The sequence below is a fragment of the Cyclopterus lumpus genome, chromosome 18 (genome assembly GCF_009769545.1).
Source record: "Cyclopterus lumpus isolate fCycLum1 chromosome 18, fCycLum1.pri, whole genome shotgun sequence".
NCBI lineage: Eukaryota > Metazoa > Chordata > Actinopteri > Perciformes > Cyclopteridae > Cyclopterus > Cyclopterus lumpus.
The window spans coordinates 14,229,793-14,249,881 of record NC_046983.1 but is presented as its reverse complement, the minus strand read 5'-3'; the positions used below and the strand labels follow the sequence as shown (position 1 = coordinate 14,249,881).

At 44.4% G+C, this 20,089-nt stretch overlaps 2 protein-coding genes across 4 annotated transcripts; both read right to left on the bottom strand.

The window, feature by feature from the left end:
- Nucleotides 1–739: 739 nt before the first annotated feature.
- On the bottom strand, nt 740–5,933 carry si:dkey-6n21.12 (schwannomin-interacting protein 1). 2 transcript variants are annotated; one of them, XM_034557826.1, is made up of 7 exons: nt 5,538–5,933; nt 4,346–4,647; nt 4,075–4,199; nt 3,084–3,177; nt 2,890–3,000; nt 2,609–2,726; nt 740–2,516 (listed from the first exon to the last, which is right to left on the bottom strand). In XM_034557826.1, the coding sequence occupies exons 2-7, from the start codon at nt 4,598–4,600 to the stop codon at nt 2,416–2,418; spliced, it is 804 nt and encodes a 267-aa protein (XP_034413717.1). In that variant the 5' UTR covers nt 4,601–4,647; nt 5,538–5,933; the 3' UTR covers nt 740–2,415. The 2 variants fall into 2 exon arrangements, with proteins under 2 accessions (XP_034413717.1, XP_034413716.1); XM_034557825.1 differs by having other exon boundaries at nt 4,346–4,602.
- Nucleotides 5,934–10,828: 4,895 nt separating this feature from the next.
- Nucleotides 10,829–17,050, bottom strand: ache (acetylcholinesterase). Of its 2 annotated transcripts, none has more exons than XM_034557314.1 (8): nt 16,618–17,050; nt 14,954–15,177; nt 14,598–14,858; nt 13,553–13,775; nt 13,080–13,313; nt 11,885–12,077; nt 11,302–11,480; nt 10,829–10,950 (listed from the first exon to the last, which is right to left on the bottom strand). In XM_034557314.1, exons 1-8 carry the CDS (start codon nt 17,048–17,050, stop codon nt 10,829–10,831), a joined length of 1,869 nt encoding a protein of 622 aa, XP_034413205.1. The 2 variants fall into 2 exon arrangements, with proteins under 2 accessions (XP_034413205.1, XP_034413206.1); XM_034557315.1 differs by having other exon boundaries at nt 11,885–12,074; nt 13,128–13,313.
- Between the last annotated feature and the right edge of the window lie 3,039 nt (nt 17,051–20,089).

Sequence of the window (20,089 nt, the reverse complement as noted above, 5' to 3'; positions counted from 1 at the left end):
ACAGGTCTTCTGCTAGTCGGAAGTTTGCCGGTTCGATCGCCGGCCCTCCAGTGACACTGAACCCCAAATAGCTCCTTCCATGTGTGTATTGTAGTGTCACGGGCTGTCGCTAGGACAGGCTAGCCTGGGGCGGTGCAAAGAGAGAGATGAACACAGGCACGTCAGAGGGTATTTAACAAAAAGTCCAGGTTTATTTCCCATCCCACCAGCAAGGTAACATCCAAAAACAACAAAGTATCAAAAAAAGGTCCAGTTAGATAACTCAAAACATCCCGGAGGAGAAAGTGGTTAATTAACCAAACAAAAACTCAATCCTGGTGAATCCAGGCTACGAGGTCCTCTCCCTTGTTGTCCTCTTCCAGGTGCTCGTGGGTTCACCTTCCGCTCTCCTTTCTCCTTCCCAGGTGCTCTCCCTTAAGTCTCCCAGCCCTGCCTCAATCAGGTGCCTTAAGCAGCTGCAGCTGGGTGAGCGGTGAGGCAGGCTGGGAGATGTAGTTTTTGCACTGGTGGCCACTCTGTAGCGCCCCTCCACTACCTGTCCCCTTGTGATGCCACAGTATGAATGAGTGAATGTTGATTTTTAATGTACAGTGCTGTGAGTGGTCGGAAGACTACAAAGACCCGATATAAATGTGAATATAAACTACATGAATGCAAATCCATTTACCTATTTTTCGCCACTTGTATACAAGCATATAAAAGGTCCCTGTATTTACATCTAACACACACACTTGAAACGGACTGTACTAATGCTTTATTCATTTAAAAAGGCACAATCTGTTATCCAATGTAAACAAAATGGTCGAACCACCACCAAAATTAAAAACACAGTATCGGAGTGTGTAAGTTAATTAATTAATTCACAGATTAATACAAGAAAACAACTAAGTCTAAATGATTCATGCTTTTCTGATTCCTTGACATGAGTTACTTTTTAAACAAGACGATTAGATAAACAGTTCTTACTCACGTCTGAGCTAATAAACATGTTAATCATGTGGAGGCACCAACACGTGGAATAACAACATAAAGGAGTTCATCTTTATGAAGATGTCAACACTGAGTACTAGTTTGAGACAGGAAGCAGATGAATTGATTTCTGTCTCTGAAATACTACAACGTTGTCCTGCTGGGTATCAAATAATTTTACCGTTTCTTATAATTGCAAATGTACAATTAACTGCACTAGAACAGTTCAAATGGTCAATTCAACATAATTCAAATGTTACCCTTTTTTTAAAGTTGCTGTGGATGATCTAACAGCTTCACTTCCTGAAGCTGTTAGAAGTCTTTTAACATGAAACACAGGAAGTGTTGACTTATTGATGGTAGTTTAACAGCAAACCAAAAAGGCAAAGTTTTAAGGCAAATTATCAAGAACTTGTGCCAAGACTGTCCTGATTCGTTGAATACAAATATTAAACATTTCTTCTCTTTCATATAAAAGAAAAAGCACTTTGGTGAAGGAAAACCAAAATGTGCTTAATTGGTTGTACATATGAAAAATGTGAATTACAAAATAATAATAAGATAACTAAAGATCGGGATTTCTGCTGTGAACACGGAGACCAAGTACACTTGAGTATGGATACTAGTATTTAAAAACGCCATTACAGCTTTAAATAATAACATTTTAACATTTAGTATTTCCCTGGTACAAACAAGAGTGTAGTTATTTGCTGTAGGGATGTTAATAATTAACCATGCTATCAGTTTAAAAGTAAAAAAACGAAAAGAAGAATAGCGCTGGTCCACCTTACTGGTCAGCCCACCTTAAGTGCTCCGCTTTCTGCTTTTAAACAGGCTGAACATTGGCCTGCTTTTGTTGTACTTCTGTGTAGTAACATCCCAAACGCTCGAGTACAGACGAAGCAGGACGGGGACCCGCTGATGGAAACGTCGCTCTGCACCGCTAATAGTGGTCAAGAAGCACCACTGGACGAATCCTTTCACTGGACTATCGGGTGTTTGGAGAACTGCATGGGACACGTATCAGTGCTGTGTCTCTGTACAGAACAGCCCAAAGACGTTGGCTGGTACTCTCCACGGAAAAGAAGTCTGGCAGCGTGCTCCTCTAAGGTCACCCTCTACTTCCTGGATGTTGTGTTTAACTCAGTTTCAGTGGTTGACCGTACCGTGCAGCTCAGACAGCGCGACCGTGACAAACAAAGCCCGATCTGTCCCTGCTGGTGGAGACTGTCCTGTAGAGAGACAAAATGTCCCTCAGAAATATACAATGCAGACGATTACATTACAACTGAATGTCCATGTCTCCCTTTCAGGCTTCACAGTGATTGGCTGGTCAGACTGACAACAGGATGTTTTGAGGAGGCCACTGTGGCGACGTCCGATTCACGACGATCAACATCAAATGTCTGTCGACGGGTGAACTTCAGGTGGGAGCGAGCAGCAGCTTCACAGCGACGTCAGGTCCTGGACCTCCAGCAGCATGGCGTCCTGCTCCGTCCTCAGCTGGTCACGGACCTGCAGGCGGCCCACCAGGTCTGAGCTCAGGTCTGACGTAGACGGATGAGAACAAATAAAAATAAAAATCCCAAGTTGGTCAGAGTTGATGGACACAAAGTAATGGCTGTGTGTGGGAGAGTACCTTGTATGGTCTGGCTGAGCGATGTACAAAGAGCACTCAGGTCCTTCAGACTGAAGTTCTGTAAATCACTGCGCTCCACATGTCTTCTCTGGACTACAGGTTCACTACGAGTTGCAGCCTGAGATGAGGACGAGAGGAGAGGAAAGGACGAGGGGAGGGGAGAGGAGATGAAGAGGAGGGAAACAGACAAGAAGAAGAGAACTGTGATTAGCTGTATTTGGGAGAAAAAGGGAAGAACGTGGCTGCATCCCCGTTACAGCGCTTCAACGTGGGGCTCTCACCAGTGTTCTGTGGTCGGTTCTCAGTCGGTCTCGTAGGTTCCTCAGAGTGTTCCTGAAGCCTCTGGATTTGGGTTTCTCCGGCTTGGCGGGAGGCTGCGGATTCTTCTTGACCTGACCAGAGGTTACATCCCGTTAGCCCACAGAGGCGACTCTGCTTCAGCTCATCTGACTGAACTTGTGTTGGCGCTAGTTACCCGTGTGTTGCTGCTCTCCCTCTCCTCCTCTTCCTCCTCCTCACTTTCACTGTTGTTGATGAAGCAGAGCTGAAGATTCATCTGGGTCTGCAGGCTAGGGGACGCAAACAGACGGCATGTGGTGGATTTTACACGAGAGGTCGTTTCATCACGTGAATGGTGAGGACAGGAGGACATCAGTAGGAGGGGAATGTGGAAAAGCTTTCAGGGCTTCCTTGCAGGAGCGACATCTGGTGGCCGGGAAAAGGTAAAGCAGCCGAGGTTCTCCCACGGCTCTGGGTTTGATGGTTTTAGTCTGGTGTGTGCAATAGAGCTCAACTGAAGTGGATGTGTCCATTCAATCATTGATGTTTCACAAAAGCCTTCCACAAAAACTGTTGCAAAATTGGACAAGAAGGCCACCGTACAAAACTGTGAAAATCATCATTTCAAGAGTGAAGAACTACTAATCCCACAAACCAGTGCGACTGGCGACTGAGGAAACTCTGAAAGGCTTCTAATGGAGACGGATTCAGTATCTTGCGTGGCTCATTGCTCCCCTCAAATGTGTTCACTCTGTTCTCGTAATTTGAGAGAAGGTTGCCGCACTTCTTCTGTTTTTAAATGTGACAATAAAATCATTTGTAAACGCATTGTCAAAAAAGCCTGGATGTAAAAAAAAAAAAAGAGGAATTTGCTGAAACCAAATATATTATTGACAGCGAAGGTACCTTTTAAAAAGGTAACGCGTAACATCACAATGTTACTGCGATTAAAAAGGTTCCATTAGCCGGTTACTTTTATTACTTTAAATCTTGGAATATCAGGTGGAAATGTTCTCATACTTTCTTCCTCCGTTATACCAACAAAAACCTCGACAGTCAGATGCTGTGCTCAGAGATGAGAGATGACATCACAGACGCACACACAACATTACCAGTTACACAGGTCAGCGTGCGCATGTGTGTGCGTGTGCGCACGCGCGCGCGCGTGCGTGTGTGTGTGTGTGTACCGGGAGGTGAGCGCCAGTACGTGGCTGTTGCAGGCGTCGTCTCCGTCCTCCCAGCTCTCCGCCCTCCTCCCTCTCTCCTCCGTCCAGCTGACCGGAGCTCTGCCTCGCTCCAGAGAAACTCCACTCTGGGAAAAAAACAAAAAAGATGCGTGTGTGTGAGTGTGTTCTACTACTTTATTCCTCAATATTAACATCTCCCCTTTCTCTCTCCCGTCTGTGGTGTTTGTGTATATTTTGATTCGATCTCATTTCAAACTCCCAGACCACTGACCTTTGCCCTCTTCTCCTTGTTCTCCTCCTCCTGCTTCTCCAGCTCGGCAATGCGCAGGCTCAGCGCCTCCCAGTGCATGATGGGAAGACCCAGGTTGTCCTCGCCGTAGCCCTCCTGCCAGATCAGGGACGCACCCTCCGAATCTTCTTCTTCATCATCATCCTCCTCTTCTTCTTCTTCTTCCTCCTCCTCCTCCGCCTCGTTGCTCTCCTTCTCCTCTCGCTGCTGCCTCTGTCTCTCCTTCTCTCCCTCCATCTCTGCACGGCCGGAAGAACACAGATTCAAATCCCCTACAGAGCGCTCTATATTTATAAAAAGTGGAACATGTTGTAAGATTGTGATGATGTCATGACTTGTTAAATTGTTAAAGAGACGGAGGTGATGGAGGTAAAAAAGGAAGCGCTCCACCCAGATTGCTTACTTTGGGGACAATACCAAATACATAGGATTCAGTATTTATCCACCAACTGTGTTTCTTATTGCGAATACATCGATTTAAAACACTTTTGTGGACATTTTCGAAGGTTTGACTTGTTGAAAACATGAAATAACAGAAAGTTACTGGGCATCAAAACTCAATACTTTTCAGGCTCTGACCGAAATGTGATCATAGCTGGGTTGCACGAATATACATTTTAAATTTAAATCGCCATTGCAATGTCAACGTGTGAAAGAAAGCAATATTGCACTGTTATTTATTAGAGTAGGGCAGAAAACAATAATGTTGTATTTTTTGTGACTTCAATATTCAATTTGTTGAATAAAAGAATGTTCGAATTTTATATTTTTTCTTTTAGCAGTAAACTGGAAGCAGCAGAAATACTATATTGCAAGTAATATCGTAATCGACCATATTCCTCATATCGTGCAGATCATGCACCGATTATATTGATACACATTCCATAGAGAAAGTTGAATCTCGGATTCACGCGCACTCTTTAACCATAAAGTCCCTCATTTAAAGTTTAGACAATATCTACTTTAGCTAAAGTTATTGTAGGACTGCTTTTGTCAGAGGAAACCCGCAGCTTAAAGAAAACGCACATTTATAAGCTTGAGGGGTATTGTTCTGGTAAACTCGGGGAACGGCCTAGAATCAGAGTGAGACTCCAGCGTGTGTTTTAAATCTCGGTGTGTAACTTTTGGTTCACGCTACGCTGTCATTAGTTGTCCAAAAAGCGGAGTAACTTACCGCTTTTTCCAAAAAATAAAGACACGACTCTTTGTCGCTCTCGTTGTCAGAGTCGCTGAGAGTTTTGCCACATACCCGCCGCTCCTTCCTCAACTCCTCCTCGGTATCTTCCCCCCTTCCCTTCCTTTCCTTCCCTTCCTTTCCTTCCCATCAGGAGTTGCACTCCTCTGCCCTCGTTTTAAGCCAGCCGACAGAAGAAGTGCACGAGAGCCGCTCGGGTCCTCTTCGTCCGAGTCTGCGCACTAAATAAATAAAATAAATAATAAAAAATAAACTAACGCGCACTAACGTCCGCGCTGCTTTAAGACGGTTGACGGTAACGACGCCAGGTTCCCTCTCGCTCTTGTTCCCAGACAAACAAAAGACACCAACTTGAGGAATTTCACGCACCGAAAAAAAGAGTTGCAATGGGAAATTCCGTGACTTCCTGTCACTGCCTTCACAATAAAAGTATTGTTGTTATAGTTCGTTTTCCTAAACGCATCAAGTTGACCCCTGCCCCTTGTTTGTAAATATAATGGGCAAACCCGTGAACGTGTTCACGTCCCGTGAGGGCCACTTTATTCTACATCGGTTGTGAAACTGCGGTAATGGGTTTCAGCCTTGTTACGTTAAGGATGGGCTCTAAACAAAGGCGAGCCGCGGTACCACTGTTTTAGCACTCGAGGTATGCAGCCGCTAGATGGCGCCAAATCCCACATACTGTCTTAAAAAGAAAAAAAACACACATACACAAATATATAGCATATATATATAGCATATATATATAGCATATATATATAGCATATATATATATATACACACACACACAAATATATATATATACAAATATATATATATATACATATATACACAAATGGTATACAAATGGTTCGCCTATGTTCAGTCTGATGCTCTTCAGTTGCTCTGTAGCTACACAAACAGGACACTAGGGGGCAGCATGAAACCGCTGTCAGGGATTAAAGGACACCACTTTTTATATGACCCCTGCACATACATTTATTTGTTTCCCCTTTTACGTGCGCCCTTGTGGTCTACAAAACTGGTTCCCTATTCATGACAAAAACAAACAAATATGATTATACATCATCAGTTGGTATCTCATTATGTTGACATGGTTCCTCGTCTTTTCTGACTTGCCATAAGTATTTTTTGTTGTTGTCATTCAGCAACTTTTCATCTTCTTCCCCCCTTTTCATTGTGGTAATGAGCTTCCATAGAAAAACACGTGATGCAATGCACAAATATCACTTTCTAGGGAAGTGCTGGGAGCAGGAATCTAGACCGTCAGACAGACTCTAGAGCCCACTGTGGATGGATGGTGCATGCTTAGACTCAATAACAGCTCAATGTGGACAGAAGCAGCAGGGTGTCTTTATTTCTGTTGCAATAGCTTAACCAAGTCAGCATTCATGATACACAGAGACATATGGGAAGCTACAGAAGCCTTCAACACTTACAGTACCAGTGACCGGAACAAACAATGATGAGGCAGAGGACCAGAAAAACTAAGTCAAACGGAACGAACAAAAGAAAAAAGAAGATTTATGGCACTCATTTTTTGTTTACACTCAGAATAATATTGCTTTTTAAAACACAACCTCTATCCATCATTGTTGTTTCATCACGTTATATATTTTCACTGCATTTAAATATCAAATATATTCCTTTACTGATGTATTTACGTTATTGCTAACATTAAAACGTACCTAACATTAGATATATATATATATATATATATATATATATATATATATATATATATATAAAGTGACTTTGATAATAGTTTTGTTCAAAAGTACAAATTTTTACAGAAAATAACAGTCCAAGTTTGGAAGGGTACACTGGGGGACATGCACAAGGATCTGATAGGAGGGCAAGGGAAGGAGGGCTTAAGCGGGGCCTCTCATTGGATGAGAGGAGCTGGAGGAGCTGTCACTCACACAGCAAGTCACACATGCATTCTCCACTGGTATTTTAGACATCAGGTACAACCCTTTATTCATAATTAGTTCTTTTTAAAGCTAGACTACTTCTACTCGGATCCATAAATAGGAGCTTGACATGCCAACAGAGACACTTTGCCGGGACGGCCATCAGCCAGTCACAGCGCGGATTCAGTTCCCTCCCAGTGTTAGTAAATAACAATGGCAAAGAGGTCGACAGACATGTAGTGAGTACATTGCACACGCACGTGCGCGCACACACACACACACACACACACACACAAACAATAATAAAAAGCGTGGTAGATGGACAGATGATGCACTCAGGTGGCTTGAGAAGGCAGCCAAAGTCAAAAGTCTCATTAAGCAGATGAGTGATTTTTCTTGTAGAGTCCCAAAAGTTCTGAACGAATATTGGAATGCAATAAATGACAGCATTAGGATTCTTTAAAAAAACGAAATAATAACGTGCACACAACACATGGAACCTTTGCGCGGTCAGTATCTCGCGGGACCCAAATGGTTTACTACACATGTTATTATTTTGTGCACACAAGATCCAGATGTGTTGCCAGCAAGCTAATTACCTGTGCAACATCTTGTTCTTCTTACAAGATATTAATGTGCGCATGCAACATATGGATCTTGTGCTAACAGGATAACTTGTTATACATATATGGAACTTGGAAGTAATTGAAAGTTTTTGTTTCTTTCTGGGTTCCCAAAAAGAAACCAAAACAAACAGCTGAACCATTTTTCCATTTTTCTTTTTGCCAATTCTAATGCTGTCAAATAAAAAGCTTTCACTCCAATAAAGTTAGCAATAAATAAGTCTATAAAAATGTTTTAGGTCAAAAACACAATTGCGTGTAGATTTGTTGAAGTCATCTTCCAACATCACTTCTAATGAAACGGTGAGCAGCCGGGTTTTTGGGGTGGGTGGGCCATCAAATTCTTGGTGAGGAATATTACGTTGTAGCTGATTAATACTTCAGTTGGTAATAACGGGAATGTGCGTCATTGAGCGTGAAGTTTGAAACTATTAAATTCCACATCAATAATTAAATAACGGTGCCACATGTGGAAGCTGAAACCCTCACAGTGCTTTTTTAGGAGATATTTATGCAATGATGCGTTTCTCCGACTTTCTTTTCATCTTTCCATCACGCCTCCTCCTCTCCTCCCCTCCTCTGTCCCTTTCTCCTTGCCTCATCGTTGTACCTTTCCACCTCCATCCATCCATCCATCCATCCATCCATCCATCCATCCCTTGTGTCCTGGTTGGCTGGCAGGCCAGAGGCTGAGCAAGCGTCCTGTCACATTATCCTGCCGCTGAGTGAATTACTCTGCCTCCATTAGACTAACGAGAAAGCGGGAGGACGCAGAGAGATGGGGGGGGGGGGGGGGGGGGGGGGGGGGGGGGTTCTGCAACTGAGAGATGGAAAAAAAGTTTGATGAGGTGGAAGGAGAAAGATACGAGAGGGGGAATAAAGAAAGGATGGGAGAGGTGTGGAGGAGGGAGTGAAGGATGGAAGCAAGAGAGTAGGAGAGACCGGAGGGTGGGTGGAGGTTGATGAGATAAAACAGGAGGAAGACCGAGAGGGCGGAAAGCAGGGCAGTAAGAGCAGTGATGTAGGGAGGGGAGGAGATGGGGGGCGGTGGAGGAGATGGAGGATGGGGAGAGTGGTGGGCAGTAGGTTAAAATAAATAAATAATGAAACAAGGGAAAAGAGGGGAGGGAGACGAAGGACAAAAGTAGAAAAAGAAGTGGAAAGATAACCGGCAGAGGATGAAGCAGCGGGCACGGTGACTGGGAGGGAGGGAGGGATGCTGATGACATCATCACAGCTGCACACGACACTGAGTGGACAGCAAGGCAGAACACACAATTCAGTGTGGTTATTCAGTATAACAATGGCTCCTGCATTTTTAAAAACGTTCTTTTTAAAGCCTCTGTAAAGCCACTATGTATGTGTATATATATATATATATATATATATATATATATATATATATATATATGGCTTTACAGAGGCTTTAAAAAAAAGAAAATGACATAATCTTCCCCATACAAATGAGACGTAAAACACACCCTTGCTCAATTCTACAAATTAATGTCAGGGGTACGTAGGGGTACTTTGGAGAACCACAGGGGGTATGAGAGTAAAACAAAAAAAATCCCAAATTCAGGGCTTTACAATCTGTACACTCCAGTCACGATTATCCCAGTTTCCCCTTGAGCCCACAGTGGGCGCTCTTCAGCCAGTTACACATCCTCCCTTTAAACTGGAGGGCGGTGCTGCCGGAGCATTTGTGATGCATTAGCAGCAAAACATTATCACAATTTGACAACAAAAAAAAAGAAATAAAAAAACCCATTATTAGTAGTACTGTAAACATGTTCAGTTCAGCTGTTCACCCCCTCCACTCTACTGATATACAAATAAGAAAAGGTATGGCACTAAAATGCTGACAAAGCAAAAAATGTGGAGGGCCGTGAACATAAACATGACTTGTTTCTGTTTAACCGTCAAGCTGATTTAAAGGGGCCCTTTGAAATGTGAAGGAGGCACCAATCAGTTGGACTGAGTGTCAAACAGCATCTACAGTCCGGATGGAAGGGTGTCATTTACCAACCAAACTAGCATATAGTGGTTTTCCCAATACAGAGAGAAATGTTGAGTGGAATGTTTCCATGGAGGCTTTCCACACAGAAACACTTGGACGTAACCCAGCTTATGGCCTTATGACCACATGAGAAATACACAAGACAAAGTGAAGCAGGACACCACAGGTAATGGGAATGGTGCTCAGAATAGTCGTAATGAACAGGACTGAAAAGGCCTCGACAGAAAAAGTCTCCCCCTAAAAAAAATGTTGGAAAGAAGGAATCATCCAGAAAACAAAAGATGTGTTTATGAGATCAACACAAAGACAAGTGCGTCAACAGTAAACCAGCAGCAGTGCAGACACACACACACACACACACACACACACACACACACACACACACACACACACACACACACACACACACACACACGGTAATGACACATCTTTGACATTTCTAATATTCCTCCATATCGATGACAACTTTCCTCCATAGCCCTTCATTTCCACAGAGACACACACACAAACCCAGAAAAGAAACCAACATATAAATAAATAGTATAAATAACACAACTTAAAGATGAACAGTGCCTGCGTTTGTGTGTGGACTGAAACAGAGAAAAAAAAAAGTTTGACTGAAGTTAGACTTCATGGGGGGCTATGGAGGAAGATGGCCACAGCGTGTTCTCTCTGCCTCCCCCTTCCCGTCACTCTCTCATCTCTCGGCTGAGACTCTTAGAGGTCGGTGCAGCGCTCCTGCTTGCTGTAGTGGTCAAACTGACTCTTCCAGTGCATCATGTAGGAGGACCAGCGGTGGAACTCCACCTTCCACTGACGCTCTGCCTCGTCTATGTTGTCTGTGAGGAGGGACACAGAGGAATCAGTGGTTAGCTAAAATCAAAGCCATAGTAATATGATATTTGCAGGGTTTTTTTTCTTCTTCATTTTAGCGTTGTCTATTCGTTTACGCCTAAGATGTATAAAGGCTTTTACGGTCTTATTACCACTTTGTTGATTATGTCACGGTCACAGGTTGTTTCTTGTGTTTAGTTTGATTGCTAACCCAAGAGCCGGGTCTTTGTGCCGGTCGGAGTTTACCCAAAGAGGCTTTTATTAACACATTCAGGCCTTTACGGTTGTGTTACCATCTGGTATAACAGTGAAGACCTGTATTCAGTACAGATGCCGTGTTTAGAAGCACTATTTACCAGTGATGTTGAGGAGGCGTGGCAGGAAGCGGTTCCAGAATGCGCACATCTGGTTCCTCAGACCTTTGTGGACCTTCATTGGTTCGGTGTTGAGCCCGACGTGCTTCTGCTCGCTGACGGTGAACAGAGGCCAGCGCTTCTTGCTGTCCACCAGACCGTCATGGTTCACATTGGGATTTCTGACGGGGAGGAGGAGGAGGGGAAGGTACACAAGTCAGTCAAAACCAGGAGGGTTTCAAAATGGATTAAAATAGTCACTCGGTTGTCAGTTACTTAGGTCCACAATCAATTTTTTTATATTTCAAGCTGGACCAAAGTGTTGACCAACCAATTCCAATGGCGTTCCCATCACTATTGGGATTCCCCTGATCTATATGGATGATTTGGCTGAGATGTAAATGATCTGGCTTATTAAATTAGGTCGCTGCTTCCACAATGTGTGGGAAAGGTTTGCATGGGCCGAGGATTCCTTTGCAGAAAGCAGCCTGTGTGGCTTCTGCTGATCGCCTCATCTACTCTGCAGTTAAGCAGCCTGATGCTCGTTTAAAAACCGACAAGTACAACTCAGTGTGTGACGCCTCACCCAGTTCGTGCAAAGTTGGCCCAGTATCTCATCATTCGTTGACTCAGTTTCTCCTCCTCTAAGGTGTAGTTGAGTCTCTTCTCCAGTGGCAGGCCGAAGACGAACTCGATCTCGTAGCCATGGATCACGCCCATCCACTCCGGCCAGGCCAGGTTGGACGCTCGGTGGTCGAACAGGTAGAGGTAGACCCCTCCTTGAGGAGCGGGAGGAGGAAAAGACCGTTAAAGGCTAAAACTGTTTCCTCAGAATGCTAGAGTGAGACCATTGCACCAAGTTAGCCCATTGATGCTGACCGAGTGCGCATGAAATCAGCTGTTAGAGAGCGAGCAAGTGAGAAGACTGAAAGAGCCTCTGGTTATGGATTATAGCGCCTCCTCTGTGCCAAGAGATGCGTTACTCAACATGACATGTGGGAAATAAAAGCTATAGAGTAAGACAGTAACCGTGTGTGTGATCTGTGCTCACGACTTTATCTGCAGTGGTACCGCAACACACCGAGATGAACTGTGACTATGTTATTTACGCAAGGAAAGGGATAATTATAAGATAAAATATTATAATTATACAAATAGTTATAGAACAAATATAATTTAATGCCAAATTTACCAGAAGCACAATTAATTAATTAATTAACTGAACAGAGATGCCCTCTGGTTCTAGGACTCAAACACAAGCTGAGCCTCCAGACAGAAACCAAGTTATGACAAGACGAAAAGGAAGGTGCTTGACATTGGAGAGAATCGACAAAAACAAAACGGAGTAGATTGGAACGCCATCCTGCCCTAAACAGAGAATACACAGAGACAGGTCACCTGACCACTGTGAAATCTCTGACTGCGTACAGACTCAGTGAGCACAGCCATCGCCAGAGTTTCATGGTCCGAGAGGCTTTTTTGTAGGTTAGATGAAGCTGGACATGTGTCAAATTTAAAGGCAATCAGATCTTTCAAATATTGCATTTCTGTGCGTAAAATAACAGTTCCACCGTGTGGCCAATTGGGGTAATACCTCCTGAGAAGCACAGGCAAATCATTTCCAGTTATTGTTCCAGGTTTCCATGAGTCAGCATGGCAGACAACAAATAAAAATAATAACAATAATAACAGCACAAACTCTCTTAATTAATGTAACACTGCAGTGTAAAATCCAAATAGGTGAGCCCTAATTGTAGTAAAAAAGAAATCCAGCATCTTACCTTGAGAGTTCCCTCCGCTGTTCACCACCCCTCCCGTGTTGGCCTTGAGGGCGCTGTGCTGGGCGTAGGAGCGAGCGAAGTGGGCCAGCGGGCAGATGACGTTATGGTCGCCCACGACGTCGTCCATGGCGTCGCGGTTTTTCACCCCGTTATTCTCGTCCATCCAGTCGGTGTACTGCAGCACCACCGCCTCCAGGCCAATATCATTGGCGTGCGGCACGCTCAGCTTGACCCCTGGCACAGTGAAGTTGGAAGTTTTTAGGTGCATTTAAAAAAAAAAGAAATAGTTTTAGAGGCGTAACTGTGGCTGTGACGTGGTGAACTAGAGTCATGGCTGGAATTCTCTCTGAGTAGGTCGCATTAACAGAATGATTATGGAGAACTGTCAAATTCTGCAATCATATTACCAGTGTGGAGAATAATTTTGCAGTATTCTTTGTGTCTCTATCCTCTCTTTCCACAGTGAGCTTCACCTTCCAGGAAGTCCTCTCTGGAGATCAGGCTCTCGTTGTCCTTGCTGAAGCCCGGGGCGCCGTACAGCAGAAAGTAGGAGCCCTCGTCCTGATTGACCCCGAGCAGGATCTGAGTGTCTTTAAAGTTCCCCGAGTTGAGCATGGCCTCGGGAGTGTCAGGCAGAACCTCTCCGTCCACGACGGGGACGAAGGAAAACCGGAAGAGGGCTGACAACGGCAGGACCTGCTCCGGACAGGATGACAAGCTCAAATGTACCGTGGATCTGAGCGACTTTGAAATCACACGCAAACCCATAAGACCAAACGTCACATGGCGGATTTGTTGAAATAAAACCTAAAAAACTCTGCACGACAATTCTCTTATCTCTTCCATTATGCCGAGCAGTCTGGGTATGTGCCATGGGTCTTAAAGCGCTACCTGGTATGTGCCACGGGTCCTAAATCAATCTGCATGGTGTCATGTGTGAACGGGAGCAGGGGTGGGTATTCAGGGAATTTGTACCGCCCATTTTGCCACCTCGAGACCTCGTAACATTTCAAGGAGAATGTCGGGACGGCTGTGTGTGAATGAAAGCAGGAACATTGCAGGGACAAGCACGAAACGGGTTTTCCCGCCTTCACGTAGACGTCGGGTCGGTGGTGGTTGGGGGCGGGTTCATGTCATGACATACTGTATGTATTTATTGCACACCTAACAGTGATGCAGAATTTAAAAGGAATTGTCAGGTGTTATTCTAATATTTACAATAGCCAATTCCCATGAAAAGACCCAAACCAATAATGTGTTAGTCTATTTCTTAATATTGACCTATTCTGTCTGTGGCTGCCTACTGAAAATAGAAATCTTTAAAAACAGCTGACAAATAGTATACTTTTATTTTAAAAGCAGCTGGTCATGATATTTCTTTTTAGAAACATTACTCTGCATTTGGTGGGGACTATTTCCAAAGGCGGATTAATCCACATTTGGTGCTCTAGCTCATTAAACTCAGGGAGTGTATCAAGGCCTAAAAGAGGATGAAGAGAACTTCACTGACTGCATTACCTGCCACTCCTGGTCGATGAGCTCCTGGGGGGTTTTAACGCGCAGACAGTCCACCATCTCTGTGTCGTTGCCTCCGTTGCAGCCGACCAGTTTGCCCAGCAGCGTTGCCCGTCTGCGTGCCTCAGTGGGGCTTACGGAGGCCCAGGGACAGTTGGGGACCCCGCTCTGGAGGATGGCCCTGGTGAAGGTGGGCCGGCTGTCTGGAGACAAGAGGTGGAACCCTACTGAAGCACCACCCGCACTCTCACCAAAGATAGTCACCTGATTGGTTCAAAGACAGCAAACAGAGAGGTTGGGGTCAAAATAAGCTGGCACTTCATTATTTGTGTCGACAGATAAAACTGTGAGAAACTAACCTGTTTGGGGTTTCCGCCAAAGAAATGGATGTTGTCCTGGACCCACTGCAGTGCCATCCTCTGGTCCAGCAGACCCACGTTGCCCGGAGCCTCAGAGGAGCCATGCAGAGCGAGGAAGCCGAAGGCACCGATCCGGTAGTTCATGGAGACCACAATAACCGTCTCACTGTGAGCTAGGTAGCGGCCATCATACACATCCAGAGAAGAGGAACCACTGTAGAACCCTGGGCATGTTAAGTATAACAGCATGTTAATAATCTCCCACAAACAGACAGAAACTTTACTGTCTAAAAATGTAATTCACACAGTTTCAGAGTCCACTATCGTATTACCCCACTGGAGAGCTCATAGTACCATATTGTCCCACTAGAGAGCTGTGCTCACTAAATCCGGGGCTACTTGTGGTTCCTAGAGTCTTAAAAATTGGGATGGGAGACAGAGCCTTCAGTTATGAAGCTCCTCTTTTATGGAACCAGCTTCCACTTTCAGTCCGGGAGGCAGACACAGTCACCTCATTTCCTGTTTAATAGTGCTTATAGTTAGGGCTGAATCAGGTTGGCCCTGGTCGAGCCCCTAGACATGTTGCTATAGGCTTATAGGCTGCTGGGGGATGTTTTAGGATACACTGAGCACCTATCTCCTCTTCTCCATCTCCTGTATACATTCATGTCTCTTCAATGCACATTACTAACTCTACTTTTTGCCCGGAGTCTTTGTGCTTTCTCGCCTCACAGGTTTTCATGGATCGTGGCTGAGCCTGGAGCTGGTCCTGTCTTCTGCCATGGCCCTGCTGATGCCTACTTTACTTTATCTCCTTCTGTTTACATGGATCGTGGTTTTATCTGGACCCTGGTCCTGCCTGACACCTCCTGCTATTATTATTATTATTATTATTAGTTGCATTGCTATTAGTATTGCCAATAGCATTACTGCTTATCATTGTTATTCTACTATATCCACTGCTGCTGTTATTTTTGGTAGTTGTAACCGTTTCATCATCCTACTCCTCTCATTATATGACTAATTTCTGTCATATTCATTGAATGTGTTGGAACTCTGTAACGCTGTTCATCTGTACACATGACATCTATTTGTAATTTGTGACTTAGGGCTATACAACATAAATTGAAAAACCACAATTGGCTAACCCCCTTGTCTAGAAAGTGTTTTTCACTCGAACTTTTCACACAAAAGATACATTTTAATCTATGCAAATATCTGCACCTGCAGGTGTACATCTCGGCTCATTCTCACTGGCATCACCAGGACTTTAAGCGTTTACTTATGCTATTCTATTAAACTTTGTCTCGCTAGCAAACTTTTGAGAAGGTGCGAGTTACTGCAACCACGAGCATGCAGCCATAAATGAGAACTCAAAATATATATTATATTTGGTGCATCAGTATGCAAGATTAGACCTGGACAGACACAGAGGTGCACACACACGACCGGTCTCATTATCTTCTGGCAGAGATCATAATAGGGTTAGAGAGAGCAGGCTAGTCCGGTTCCACAAAAGAAATATGGCGATATGATTTGAGGTCTAAATCCAAAGAGTTCAACCTTCTAAAGAGGTCTCTACTGCTGCCCTGCCACTGGAAGAATGACTCATGTCTAACCTCATTTATATTGTGTCTCATTCTGAATAAGTCATGACCAAGTACCTCCGCCGTAAATCCACACCATGACTGTGAGATTGTGCGGCCTGGGCGAGGAGGGCACCCAGACATTGAGGTACAGGCAGTCCTCGCTCATCTCTCTGTTGGGGTTCCACATCTCGCTGCCCTGGAAGCCGGGGAACGATGTGTCCACGAACTGGTAGCAGGCGTTGGGGTAGGCGTTGGCCTCGTACACCCCCGTCCATGGACGCTTGGGCTCAGCACGGCGGAAACGCCGCTTCCCTACCGGTGGCTCGCCGAAGGGGATGCCCAGGAAGGAGGTGACGTAGCTTCGGTCCGGCACCGGCATGCGGATGCCTCGGACTCGACCGCTACGCGTCTGAACGGTGAAGTCCGCCTCGCTCTGGGAAGAGCAGGTGGGGGTGAGGAGGGACAGGAGGAGGATTTGGGACAAAAGGAGAAAGACGGAGGTCTGCATGATGGAACCGAAAGGTGGTCTGTGCGGCTGGAGCTGCGGTCGTGATTCCCTCTCCAATCAGGGAGGGCTGGGTCTGCTCTGCTTCCCCTCAGCTCTAGAGACACACACCGAGACAGAGAGAGAAATGGGATTACGATAAAGGAGAGTGATGGAGAACAGAGGGAGGTAGAACTCCGATGAGGAAAGAGATGATAGGACAGAGGAAAGAGGAAGTGTCATCAAGGTAGCTTCAAGGATTCTCAAATCCAAATGATCATTTTCACTTGTGTAATATTGGTCACACATTAAACCATGGAATCATCTTGTCCCACTTTGTAAAGACTCACAACTCTATTTCTGACCCTGCAACGTTTCATTTCAGGTGAGGTGTCAAAAGTAAAATCTGAATGTTACAAAATATCTAGGACCACGAATATTTAAACCAATATAATAACACAAAAAATAGGTGACATTTAAAAAGAGCAAAACATTAAAATCAAGGAACACATTGTTCCAGCAGCCGCAGATCTGTAAAACGATAACACAGATAGATCATATCACCAAATCACTTCTAAAATTAATATCTAAAGGCCGGCTCGAGCATCATGCTTCATGTCTCTCGGATTGAGGCAGTAAGTTAAACACATGTGAGAGCTTCTTCAGGTTATCAGTGTATAGCTTTGTAGGTGGGCTGTGGCTTCCCAGAAAACACTCATTAAATATTCAACAGCAGCCTGCTGCCTGACAGCACAGAGAGAATCCCACTGGCTCATGTTCAGGTGCTCTCTATCAACAGATGCTGCACACCAACGGAGTTGATGAAGTTGAAGAATGAAGTTGTATCGACCAATCACGTTTGAGCGGGATTCAGTTGCATGCAGACAAACAGTCGGTGTGGAGCGCAAAATTAAGCAGATCGCCTGACGACGATTCAGCTTTGTATTTACTTAAACCACAGACTGTATATAAGAAGTCAACGATTGCTTTGTGGAAAGCCGTGAATTTGGCAGTCGCCATCTTCACATTTGCAACCGGTGAACAGAAGTGACGTAGAGACGCCGTACACAGCTCTGGTAGCGGCGGAGACGTGTCAATCCCAGTAAGCCCGCCCTAAAGCATGCTCCTCCTTATAGTCTGTTTGACTCTAAAATGGGACCATAATTTACTAAATTAACATCATGCTGTATTGCAATCGCGAGAAAATCAAATTTTGGATGTTGAAATGAGAAATTGGGACCGTTGTGTCTGCTCCCAGTTGTGAGAGATATGACACAAATAGCTAAATATAAAAAGCTTGTTTTTTCGTTGCTAAAAAACTAAGATTCACCCATTTAAGAATTATAATGCTTACATAACATGTACTTTATTATATTGAACCTGCTGGGAACACATTTCTTCAACAAACTGGTATAAAACAAATCAGATGAATATCGTTGTGACAGATACGTCACATCGGGACTTTAACCTAAACATTTCATGAAAAACTTAATGTGACCTGGCTGATTCAATTATATTTAGCTAATATATTTTATATTGTTCAATGTAAAGCATATTAAAACAAATGTAAACAAAAAAATCATATATTAATGAAATTATTACCACAAAAGGTTTAACATAAAGCCCAATGTGACATATATGTAACACTCCAGAAATTTGACGCTATTTTGAAAACAACGTCAACTATGTGGTTTATTTAATCTGTCTTATGTACCATACTTTTCCTTGAAGGCGAAATCCACAAAGAACCAACATCTTCTGAGCATGCCTCCTCATGTGTGGAAGGTTCTCCTCTTTGAGAGAAAAGTAAACATCCAGAAGTGATACTGACTCAAAGTGCTCTGTGCAGGTCAATGAGTTCCAGCTGCACATCACTGGGTGTGTTATCCGCACTGCAGGTAAAGGGAGAACAGATCATGAGCACTTCATTCTCCACTGTTTGGAAGTCTTGAAGTCTCCTTGTAAACTCTCCATGCAGTGCTCCTCACATGGAGCACAGCATGTAGAGGCAATCAGCTGAGGGCGAGCCTCCCTCTCTGGATGTGTGAAGCTTGGTAAAAAGTCCTTCTTGTTTCTTTTTTTACAGTAAGCGGACATTTTCGAGGTGCTCTTGGCGGTGAGGCAGCGTCAGCGCGCACACGCGTGAACAAAATATGTAACTCGCCTTCAAAATAAAAGCAGTGACGTGCACTTATTTATTTATTAAGAATTTTTGATTGACCTCACGCGGGCCAGGTCTGATGTAGACATTAAGCAAAACTACCAAGAACCAGTTGTGTGTATATATATATATATATATATATATATATATATATATATATATATATATATACTCAAGACTCCTATTCCTCGTGAGGTTCCTGAGCGCATCGCTCTCTCTCTTCCGGTAAGCGTATTGCATCACTTCCGGTTGCCAGCTTAGCAGCTCGTGATGTTTTCCTCCTCTCCCCCTCCCTCTTGCTCAGAGTGTCTCATGTATAGCTATTCCTCTGCCTCCCTTAATGATAACGGTACATGCAACAAGTGTAGTTCATTTGCTAGGTTGGAGGCAGTTCTAAGTGGGTTAGATGCACGGCTCCGCACCATCGAAGCTCAGACAGTTACGCTAGTTAGCCCGCCTCCCCCCATAGCCGGCTCGGAGCCTTTAGCATTAGCCTCTGTTAGCTGTCCCCCGGCAGCCCCTGAGCAGCCGGATGGCTGGGTGACTGTTCGAAGGGGTTTTAAGTCTAAACAGAAGCTCACTGAGCACCGCCAACCTCTTCACGTTTCGAACCAGTTTTCCCCACTCAGCGACGCACCCGCTGAGAAACCCACTCTGGTTATAGGTAGCTCCATAGTCAGAAACGTGAAGATAGGGAAGCCAGGAACCAAAGTCATATGCATCCCGGGGGCCAGAGCGGGCGACATTGAATCTTGTTTAAAACTGCTGGCTAAAGATGAGCGTAGTTACAGTAAGATTATAATACACGCCGGCGGTAATGACTCCCGACTGCGGCGGTCGGAGGTCTCATTTCTGCAAACATGGCCAAGTTGATTAGCGGACTTAATCCATGACCCAGAGTT